Source organism: Myotis lucifugus, unplaced genomic scaffold (genome assembly GCF_000147115.1).
Source record: "Myotis lucifugus unplaced genomic scaffold, Myoluc2.0 scaffold_187, whole genome shotgun sequence".
NCBI lineage: Eukaryota > Metazoa > Chordata > Mammalia > Chiroptera > Vespertilionidae > Myotis > Myotis lucifugus.
This window is the reverse complement of record NW_005871235.1, coordinates 1,670,432-1,682,669: the sequence shown is the minus strand read 5'-3', so window position 1 is coordinate 1,682,669 and position 12,238 is coordinate 1,670,432. Positions and strand designations below refer to the sequence as shown.

The 12,238-nt window shown below is 35.2% G+C and overlaps 1 protein-coding gene across 1 annotated transcript in view; it reads left to right on the top strand.

The window, feature by feature from the left end:
- The window catches only part of EYS (eyes shut homolog (Drosophila)), a 1,189,235-nt gene that overhangs the window by 86,972 nt on the left and 1,090,025 nt on the right, over window positions 1–12,238 (top strand). Inside the window, 1 exon segment of the mRNA XM_006096829.1 lies at window positions 2,518–2,682. Coding sequence (XP_006096891.1) covers window positions 2,518–2,682 — 165 coding nt within the window.

Genomic DNA, 12,238 nt, shown 5'->3' with positions numbered 1-12,238 from the left:
TTTTCTAAGAATATGAGAAATAAGAAAATAGTGTTTTAATAGTCAGTGAATAGTATATTAGTTACCATGTCCACTTAAATTCTGGATGACTACTTTTTACTCATTAGCAATATTTTTGGAATCCATATCCAGAAAGAATTGATTTATTGAAAATCATTTTTTAAATAAACTAGCAGTATTCAGAGGGAAAAAAATTGGATTTGTGGTCAATTTAACAAATGATTTTCTACATAAATATCACTACATGATTATCAATGGTTTAACATCCATTTATCTCTTAGGAATATTGTCTGGAAATATGATCCTCTCAATAAACTAGAATGAGTCCACCAAAATAAAACTCATCATGAGAAGAATTATGCTATATTTTCATGAGTTCTCTTTTTTGTTGTCTGCTAGAAAACTTGGAGCTATTTAGAAATGATGTTTTATTTTACTTGTTCAAAACTCTCTATTCTAACATATCACTATTTTACTTGACTCATGTTCTATTAACCTGCTTTAAAGGTTATATTGTACATCAAAGCTATTGTTTCTGTGGAATGTGCATATGTGTATGAATTCCACATAAACACACAAGTCATGAATGAGAGTTCAGATTCAGAAATAGACCTGCATTTGAATTACATAACCTCTCTATATTCTCTCATAAAATAAATTATTCCTAGCACACACTTTGTTAATTCAATGGCAATTTATTGGTGTTACAGTTATTTATGAATGGTAATAAGAGCTCTAATTTCCCATCCCAAATATCCACCTATAAATCCAAACTTTGCCTAAAGTCATGATACCTTCAGTGTCCTCATTCAGGATGGAGGGGTCTAATAACAGATAAATGGTTCTGACTTTCCTTGAAACCGATTTTGAGGGACTGTTTTTTATTCATAAAAAGCCAGAGCCCTATTTTGTCTCCCAGTGATATTAATAATGACAGTGTGAGCACCACAGCACCTCTGAGAGCAGGGACCCACATTATCCCCGTTATTTTGCTTGGCAATGTCTTTATTAAGCGGCATCTACTCCTTACTTGTCAATATCTCCAAAAGTTATTACAGAAGATGTGGAGTCTTATTTTCAGTGGATTCCTCACTCCTGAATATGCCAGATAGCAATGAGGGTTGTATATCTTTAGTGCAGCTCTCTCTGATTTTCTTAGTTGAGAAAACACACCCACAAACACACAGAGCAAAACAAAAACTTAAGAGATGACTTTTAAGCTAAGGTTTTTCAGGTTTTTCTTCTTGATTTGGTTTAAGATGCAGAGATGAGTCTATGTAATATGCTACTTTGTTAAGTTTATTTTGTGCAGCCATAGATTCAAATATATTATGCCTTTATATTTTTAGGTCAATGATGAACATAAGTCCAATAAGACACATGTTCAATGACAGAGAAGATTAGTTGATGCCATCTGAAGCATCAAAATTCTAAGTCTTAGTATAAAATTATGGGTTAAAAATGTTGGTGATCTCAAGACTTAGAAATGTTTGATAGAATTGTACTCTCTTGGTAGTTATTCAATATAATTAAATGATTATTTTTTCTGATTATTTCCAATATTTAGTATTGATTCCAGTTAGCTATATAGTAGTCAGATATAATTTAAGATTCATACTTTGTCTATCCATTAAGAAATTGTATTGTGAATTAAAAGAGGAGGTTGATATAACTTAGAACAATTAGAAGAAAGTTTAATTTTTTGGTCATTGGATTAAAGGAACTGTCAGATGTTAGTGACTCCTTGTGCCCCATTACTCAGCTGTGCTTCCCATAGCCAAATTTGTGGAGAATTTGCTCATTGGAAAATCAGAGAAGTAGAAATAATTTTAAGATATGCTCTAAACAGAATATAAAGCCTTAGTCTGTCTCCAGAGCTTACACTAAGTTTATTGGTTTATTACATCCTAAGACCTCAGTATAGTGCTGTGTATTAAAATTAATTATGGCTTGAGAGTAACTTTAAATTGCTTATATTTAATTAATTTCAATGTGGATAAAAATAGTTATGAATTCTGTCTTTGAAAATGCTAGAGATTGCCATAGATAGATTATCTTATTAGGGAATAAACCCTGATTACATTAAAATGTTTTCAAATGATTTAAATTTAAAAGCCAACAAATTCAAATAGTACCTTGGCATTTCATTGTGATAATCCTATTGGGTCATGTGTGTTCTAAGTAGTGTGTCTGTTAATGTTTACCACAATTACATTTGATTTAAAAAATTGTAGCCCAGCAGATGGAAGTTTGTAGACTATAGTTGTAGACTGAGGAGTGAGTCAAAGCCAAAACAAATATTACATAGGCACTTTAAATAGGAACATGATGAAATATGGTACAGAAAGAGAAGTTAAAAGAACAGGAGAAACACACAAAACATGTGTTAAAAGGTGTGTCCTATAAACACTTATAAATTGCAAGTTTTAGAAATTAGCTGTGTATTTTACAAGCCAAAATATATATGGAAACATTTCAGTAAGATATGTATCATTTTTCATTACTTTCTTCTCCTAGTATATATGCACCCAAGATGCGCAAGAAATCCATGTTGGTTTCTGAAGAATGTTCGCTTAATCCTTCTGTACCCTTGCTACGGTGGATCCATCTGCCATGATATTTGCCAAACTATAGTTCCTCATTCTCTTAAATTTAAATATGTGTGGCAATTGGGATTTACAGGTAATCAAATAATTTGTTTATTTTTAAATTGTCTGAATCAATTCAACATTTGCTGCATTAAGTATTCATTTTCTAATCACACAAAATATTTTATATCTCAAAACACAAAAGAAATAAAAAATGAATTTAATATTCTGATTTTTTTTTATCTGTTCCCTTAGTGGACATATGCTTATTACCTACTACATTTCTGGAATTCTGGTTGACTACATGGAGAGGCAAAAGTAGGTTTGCAGTTATTCATATGGAAAATAATACAATAATTAATAAATAATAATACAAGAATAAACTCTGTTTTGTGTACTCGCAACTATAAACCTACTTTGGCTCCACCCTGTATAATTGTGAAAAAAACTAGAACTATTTCCTATTCTCATAGATCTCACTATTGTTTTGGTGAGTTATTGGGCAAATACAGTGATAAACGTATGATTGTAAATTGAAGTAAAGGCTCCTACAGAAAAAAATATTTTCCCATGACTACTTATAACTAAAGAAACTATTTTTAGGGAAAAAAGAAAAGAAAATATGAGCAATTGGGAGAGTAAGTTGGGAGGTCAGATAAGGTTTCCATGATAAAATGACCCTGGCACAGAGATATGGAGAATGAGACCAGAGTTGAGGATTTGGAGAATTAAAGAAATTATGCTTAAAACAAACATAAACAGAAACTATGTTTAAAAGATATAATGTTTTGGTTATGCAAGAAATATAAGTTTTGGAAATCTGTACAACATAGGACTATGATTAATACTATACTATGTAATATTTTTAAATGGGCTAAAATGATAGATCTTAAGTTAAATTTTCTTGTCACAAAAAATAAAAAAAAAAATGAAAACGAACAAAATAAACAAAGGGGGTGGGAAAATTTTTTCAGAGGTGATGGATAAGTTTTTGATATTGATTGTGATTATTGTTTCATGGGTATATACTTATCTCTAAACATATCAAGTTGTATATATTCAGCATCTATAACTTTCTGTATGTCAATCATATCTCCAATAAAGCAGGTAGAAAACAAAACAAAACACAAAAACACCACAACCAGAAAACAAAAATACAAAATTAGAAGAGATAAATCCTTTGAAGGCCTGGCTGGAACTCTGAGAACAAGAGTGAAAATAAGGCTTGGGGAGAGAATATTTTAATGCTAGAATTAAAATGTTGGCTTAAAATATTCATACTTTTATTCTAAAAGAAATATGAAATCATTGGAAAGTTTGACACATTAATAAAAAAAAAAAGTGGAGAAATAGATTAGGGTAAAAACAGTAGAGTGTGATAATCATAGCTAAAATAATTAGAAGTTCTTGTTTATGAATTGTATACAGAGAGCAAATGGTAGAGATATCAACAGAAATTCTAGTTTTTTGGCTTTAACACTTGAAATGAAATAAGTCTAACACATTTTATTAAATATGTTTTTAATTGTTTTACATACTGCAAGTTCCTATTTCAAAACCTATATTGATGAGCATACTTTTCTGTTCTTTGATTACACTTTGAGTACTATTTGACTTAGCTTATGCAAATTAATCCACATTCTGAAAACTGTATGATAGTCCAATTAATTCTAACAAGGAATATTTCTTCTGTCAATGATATTTTGGAATTATAATTTATCAACAATCAGCAAATTAGATTTGTTATGTCTGTTCTCAAATAATGGCTTACTGTATTCAACTGGCAGCAGCTGCACTTATAATACCACTATAACATTAAAACAAAGTAGAAGTAAACTAACAATTAGTCTTTTAAACAGAAAACATGATAATTTATTTCATCATGTTCCTAATATGCTATTCTGGAGAGTTAACAACTCCTAATGACAGAAATAGTTATCGGTTCATTAAGTAAATCACTCTGAAGATCAAACATGGTAGTAGATTGCAATGGCTTCTTGATTAGATTGTTAATGATAAAAAGAACTTTAGAGACTGGGTTATAAATACTTGCTGTTTCACAAAGGACACAAACAAAACAAACAACAACAACTGTGTATAGAGAAGTTACCTAAAACATCTGGTCTCGCCACTATTTAAGGATTGTGTTAGCTCAGAGGTTTAAACTTGGCCACATATTACAGTCACTTGAGGTGGCTTTAAATGATACTTATAGCTCTACTTCCACTACAGAGCAAACAAACTGGCATTGTAGTGAGGTGGACATAGAAGATCTGTGCAGCCTCCCCAAATGCTTTTAATGTTGCAGATTGAGAAGCATAATCTATTGTTATCAGCCAAATTAGTTCATGGACTTCAGTCCCAACATCATTTTTTATGCTTGATTTCCCTTTGTCTCCATGTAGGAATGATGCACGCATACATTTACTTAATAATAAACATTGAAATTCTTTGAGAACTAAAAATTACTAAAGATAATATTCACAACAATAAAATAGCAAACATTTTAAGGAAAACAGTAATAAATAGGAAAATTGCTCATTGGTAAAATTATCTTTAAGCAAATAGAATCAATTTTATAAATGAGTAGGACAACATATATTTTCTAGGACATAGGAATAATATGAAGTCAAAATTGTTCATGGATAAATCAGCTTTGAGCAATTATCATCAAAGTAATATAAGCATATTTAATTATAACTTCATGAATCTATGTTCAAACCTTAATCAACATAGGTAATTATTACTAAACTAGAGGCCCTGGTGCATGAAATTTATGCACTCGTGAGGGGCTCCTGCCACTGCCACTGAGCTTGCCAGCCATAAGTCTGGCTTCTGGCTGAGAAGTGCTCCCCCTGTGGGAGCACACTGACCATGAGGGGGCAGCTCCTGCATTGAGCATCTGCCTCTTGGTGGTCAGTGTGTGTCATAGCGACTGGTTGTTACGCCATCAGGCCAAAACTGGCTCTCCAACATCCCCTGAGTGGTTCCAGATTGTGAGAGGGTGCAGGCCAGGCCCGAGGGACCCCACCAGTGCATGATCAGGGCCAGGGAGGGATATAGGAAGTTGGTCAGCCAGGGAGGGCCCCCAGGAGGGCTCCAGGCTGTCTGGCCCGTCTAGTTCAGTCCTGATCGGCCAGACCCTAACAGCAAGCTAGCCTACCTGTCGGAGCGTCTGCCCCCTGGTGGTCAGTGCATATCATAGCGAGCAGTTGAGTGGCCTTAGCATATGATTAGCATATTATGCTTTGATTGGTTGAACGGCCAACTGGACAACTGGACATTTAGCATATTAGCCTTTTATTATATAGGATACAAATTATGTGACCTCCATATCTGATATTTTTAAATGACTTTGGCTGTCCAAGCGAAAGAATTCAGTGTGATACAGCTCAATTGTCAACAAATAATTAAGTAGCGGCACAAAAATTATTTGTTATGGTTAGTACAAAGTTTAAACAATGCAACTACTTTTGGTAGTGTTTTCAAAAACAGATTTTAGAATAAGTGCAAAAAAAGGAAAAAAGAATGTAAATAGAATGACACATTTTATGTAATTCTCATTTATTTTCTAGTTGTTGCTATTAAGATCTTATTTCCTATTATTCCATAAAATAATATTGAAGAAAAACATTAAAATCAAGCTGGAAAGTTTGCATGGGGTGCATTAATTTTACCAGCAGTAAAATTATTTTAATTAAGAGAATTTTCTACCAACTAAATGAAGTGCCTTACACGCCCAATCAATTCTCGCCAATATGATTGCTCTACAAATAAGGATAGTAATTAATTAGGAGAAGCCCCTTCAAGGACAACTGGTCTATGATGCACAACTTGAGAAAGAGCTGACATGCACTGTTTCTTTTCAATGTCATCATCTGTGTTCATTATATGTATTATTAGGTTGGAGAAAAGATGATACTGACAGAGTGGATAATGGGTTGTGAAGTGAAATAAAAAAGTATGAATTATAGTTAAGAAAAGATAAAGTCATAGCAAAAAGGAGATAAGTTCTCTTTTTATACTTTTCTTTTGTTTAAAGCTTGTGAACATTACAGTTTAGGTGACTAAATTAAACATATACATTTAAAATATTTAATATGTGCTAGTGAACATCTTTTTGAAATGAATAGTGATTGCTGCATTTGTAAATTGCATTGTAAACCAATATTACTTTTAATTCTTTATTTTTCTTTATGAAATGGTGGTTATTACTTGTGCTAGAAGATAGTACAAGATATTAATTATAATATATTCATTATAAATTACTTTTGTTGTAATTATTGAGAGAGTAAAACAACAATAATTTCCTTAAAAGTATTTTTATTACTATACTGCTTCACTTGCAAGTCTTTTTTTGTTGTTGTTAAATACCTGCTATTATTTTATACCCATTTAGGGTTATAGAGCCTAACATCAAGATTTTTAAAAAAATTAGTTTAGAAGAAAAGTTTTAAAATGTGGTTTAGTATATTTACATATATTACACGTAATATTTTCAAAACATTTTCACAGTAACAATTATGTTTATTAATATATACATGAAAATAAATGGCTTTTATGTAAATAAGAGATAATTAAATGGCATAATGGAGGAAAAACATGTCATGTACACAGCAGTTTCAATATTTAAATGCATAGGACTTAAATTAACAAAGATTGTAAATTCAAAATTGAGAAAACTTTAAATATTGCTATAGTATATTTACAAACACAAAAAATCTGAAAAATTTTTACAGATAAACCATCCTTTTAGAGAGGAGACCTAATATATTAAAATGTTCTAAATATATATATACTAGAGGCCTGGTGCACAAAAATTTGTGCACTCTGGGGTTCCTCAGCCCAGCCTGGGTGCTGTCACAGTCTGGGACCCCTCGGGGGATGTCCACCTGCTTGCTTAGGCCCGCTCCCTGGGGGATCGGGCCTAAGCAGGCAGTCAGACATCCCTCTGGCAGCCCAGGAGCCCTCGGGGGATCTCCACTTGCCAGCGGGGAGCAGGCCTAAGCTGTAGTTGGACATCCTTAGTGCTGCTGAGGAGGCAGGAGAGGCTCCCGCCTCCACCGCTGTGCTGGCAGCCATCAGCTTGGCTTGTGGCTGAGCAGAGCTCCCCCATGTGGGAGTGCACTGACCACCAGAGGGCAGCTCCTGCATTGAGCGTCTGCCCCCTGGTGGTCAGTGTGTGTCATAGTGACCAGTCATTCCCAATGGTTCTGCTGTTAGGGTCAATTTGCATATTACCCTTTTATTATATAGGAGATATATATATATATATATATATATATATATATATATATATATATATATTCATTAAGGTTTCAAAAAATAACAGTGGTGCCTTTATGTTTGTTTTTTTGTTTGTTTTATTTCTTAAAGTATACATGTAAAACTGAAAAAACAAATAAGGCTAGGTATACTCTGAAAAAGTGCATTGTGTGGGTAGGTGAGGTAGAATTTAGCTCTGCCAGATACTAAAGCATGTTATATAATCTATATATATAAAAAACCCAAATATGCAAATAGACCGAGCAGCGGAACAACCGAGCAACTGGTCGCTTTGATGTGCACTGACCATCAGGAGGTGCAAGTGGAACATGGCAAGTGTTGACCATGGCAGGATGATTGAGCTGGTGAGCAGGGGCGCCAGACCAAGGCAGGGTGCTGGTCACTGTCATCAGGGCGGGTCTCTGATAGTTACTGAAAACTCTTTGCTCCCACAGGCTGTGGTCCCGCCCAGCATTCGCACCTGCTGCCTGTGCCAGCCTGCTTGCACCCACTGCCAGTGCCTGGTGCTGTACCCGATCGCTTGGCACTGTCAGTGGGTGTGAGCAGTGACTGCTGGCCCCGATTGCCCCTCAGGGCTTCTCCACCTTCCTCTGCTCTTTAGGGGCGATCAGGGCAGCAACCGCCACTCGCACCTGCTGACAGCACCAGCCCTGCTCTCACCCACTTCTGGCGTTGGCCCCAATAGCTCCGTGCCATCAGGGGGTGCAAGCAGGGCCAGCACCGTCAGTGCATGGGAGCAGCGGCAGCAAGAGTGGGGCTGTGGGCAGATGGGGCCAGGGCCACAGTGGGTTAGGTCAGGTGGGGGAATGTAGGATGGGCCAAGACCAGCCCCTGTGCCCACCGCAGCCTCACGGCCTATAGTTCCTTTCAAGGTGCACAATTTTGTGCACTGGGCCCCTAGTTTAAATAATAAAAAACATGGTACTGTTTCATTGATAATAAAAAATATGCAAAATACAAAGTTCAAAATCTTAGTCATGCAGAAATTTTGCATATGACAAAATTGCCATTTGAATCAGAGTAAATAGGGACTAATCAATAATTGATGTCAAACAACTGGGTAGTCACCTGGAAAGAAAAGTTAGATTGGTATTTTACAACATTCCATATTAAATGAAAGTGTTAAATATAAAAATTAAAAAAAAACACAGAGAAATGTTACACAATTACTTTATAACTTTGAATGGAGAAGGCCTTTGGATCTTTAATCAAAATTTAGACATCAGAAAGAAAAAATTGATCATGTGACTACATGAAAAGGAAAAATGTCTCCTTGTGAAAGTTGTCATAGGTGCAGTCAAATGCCAAAAGGAAAATTCAGGATGAATATAAAGTATTTCTAAAGATATGTGAAAATACTCATCTTTACTCATAATGAGAGCAAAGAAAAATTTAAAAGCACCATAAATATATAATTTTTCTTTTAGTAGTCTGGAAACAAAATGAGAGTTTGACAACTTGGTGATCTTATCCATTGCTGGCAAAATGTAAAATGACTCTAATATCTTGGCAGGGAAATATTAGAAATGTATATATGATTTGACCTAGCTCTTTCATCACATATACTTCCCATGCATATGTTGAGTAATATATATGAACGATTATACTTGGCATCATTGGTTATTTAAGCAAAAGAATAAGCACAGATGTATAAATGATTGTGGAATACTCCCAGTACTGATTTGACAATCAATGAGATACATGATAAAAGGAAAAGAAAGGAAGTAATGCAATAATATAGAATCATGTGTAATAGTCTACCTTTTAATTCTTTATATTCAACTTGTGATTATCTCTCTGGAAGGCTTTTTCTATGTTCTTTGCCCCAGTGTTGACATTTTACTATTTTTGGAATTTGGTGAATTATATTCATATTATTTAATTGAGATATAATTGACTGAAATACTATGTGAGCTTCAGGTACACAACATTATCTTACCTAATAATAGACAAACTTGTAAATTGACCGTCCCTCCACTACGCTCACTAGTCAATCAGAGTGATATGCAAATTAACCCAACAAAGATGGCGGTTAATTTGCATATGCAGGTGTGGAGCAAAGAGTGAAGACAGCATAGAAGGAAGCCAAGCGATGCAGAAGGGAGAGAAGCGGCGGAGAAGCGAACGGATCGGAGGCAGCCGAGACAGGATCGGAGGCGCGGCAGCAGAGACAGAAGGGAGCGAGACAGCAGAGATGAGAGGGAGCCGAAAAGGCAGAAGCAGGAGGGAATGAGGCGGTGGAGATGGGAGGGAGCTGAGGTGGCAGAGACAGGAGGGAGCGAGGCAGTGGAGAAGGAAGCGAAGCCTGCCTCAGTGGGCTTCACTCCCTTCTCTGCTTTGCTCTGGCCTCAGGAAGCCCTATTCTTTTAGGAATCTTCCTGCAATGGGCCTCTAGTGATTCTATATTTGTACATAATAAAAGTGATCACCACAGTAATTGTAGTTAACATTATTCACCATATCTTTTAAGCTTCTCAAAAATTATTAACACATTAAGCACCCAGTCAGTCACCAGTGACTGACACTATACTTTCCCTCTGTAAGACAAAACAGGCTGGGCACTTAACATGTTAAATGCTAGAGGGCCCGTGCACAACATTAATGCACTGAGGGGTGTGTGGGGGAGTCATTCAGCCTGGCGTGTGCCTCTAGCAGTCCAGGACCCCTTGGAGGATGTCTGTCTGCTGGCTTAGGGAGCAGGCCTAACCCAGCAGGCGGATATCCCCAAAGGGGTCCTTAGAGCTGCTGCGGAGGCAGGAGAGGCTCCTGTCACCGCCGCTGCACTCTTAAGCCATGAGCCCGGCCTCTGGCTGAGCTGTACTCCCCCTGTGGGAGCATACTGACCACCAAGGTGCAGCTCCTCCATTGAGCATTTGCCCCCTGGTGGTCAGTGCATTTCATAGCGACCGGTCATTCTGCTGTTCGGTCGATTTGCATTTTAGGGTTTTATTATATAGGATATGTGCTCACTGTTATTTCCCCTTCCATTACCTCTGTGGGTTAAAGCATTTGTTTTATTATTTTAATACCTCTTTTGAGGCTTTGGGAGGAAAGGACAATAATATCTCAGTTAAATTCAAATATTTAACAAGTACATCATTATGGCAAAATATTGACTTATAAATTGGAACAAATTAGATAAATGTATAAATTCATAGAAAAATGCTAGTTGGGAAAATGATTCAATAATAAATATGAAATGTGAATAATCCTATAAAAGCTCAAATAATAAAATAATATAGTTTTTAAAAAACATTTCAACAACAATAAAATCATGGAAATATATGGTTTTCTATACAAGTTATTTCTAATATTCAATGAAGAATCACTAGTTGAACTCCTCACAAAAATATTAAGGAACATTCATTAATTTATTATATGAGGCCAGCATACCATATTTGAATTATTTTCATCACATTAAAGGTATGATTTTTATTGACATTAAATTTACTGAATATTTTCATTTCTTGGGTCTCATCTCTAAGAGACCCATTCATTGGCTATTTTATTATTAATATACTAATCATTTTCTATAATTATAAGATTGTAAGCAGTCATATTATACCTGTAATGTCAAAAAGAATTGGAACATTATGCTGGCTTCCTAGCTTCCTCCTTTTTTTCCTGAGTGATATGTGAGATTTCTAAATTAGATCTGCACACAGCAGGGAGATTTCAGCTTGAAAACCATCTCCACCTTAGAATTCAAGTGTCATTTGCAAAGCTTACAAGATATTTTTCAGAAAGTCATGCTTCATGAACCATAGACTTTAGGTTTGTTAACCATAAGCAATCCAAAATCGTAGTGTTAGCTATAGGATTCTGTGGATAAATAATATCTCTCTACCAAATATTATTGGTCTATTTACTAGGAGGTGTATCTATGTTTACATGGAGATTTATCAGGTCTCCTGTGTTCTTTCATTTCCTGTAATGTTGCATCCATTATTAAAAGATAATAGGTTCTCAGTTCAGCCTAATTAGTTCCTTTCTGCCCACAAGTTTGAGATCTCATTTGTGTGTGTGTGTGTGTGTGTGTGTATGTTTTGTTTGTTTCCAAATTTCTCATTCCCTAGTTCCCTATCTGTTTAGCAATCATATTCACCTTCCTCTGTAGATACTTCAACACATTTATCATAGATATTTTACAGTCTTTATGCAATAATTCTAAGTCTGGGACATCTTTACATATGTTTTTACTAAATTTCCTCTTGAATATATGTCATATCTTTTACTTTTGTGCAATCTCATTTTTATTGCATCATAGAAATTATATCTAACAATAGAGTGTGAAGTAGTTAAATTATTTATGTATATCTGCATCTATACCTACACATACACACAAGCACGCATATTCCCTTCCT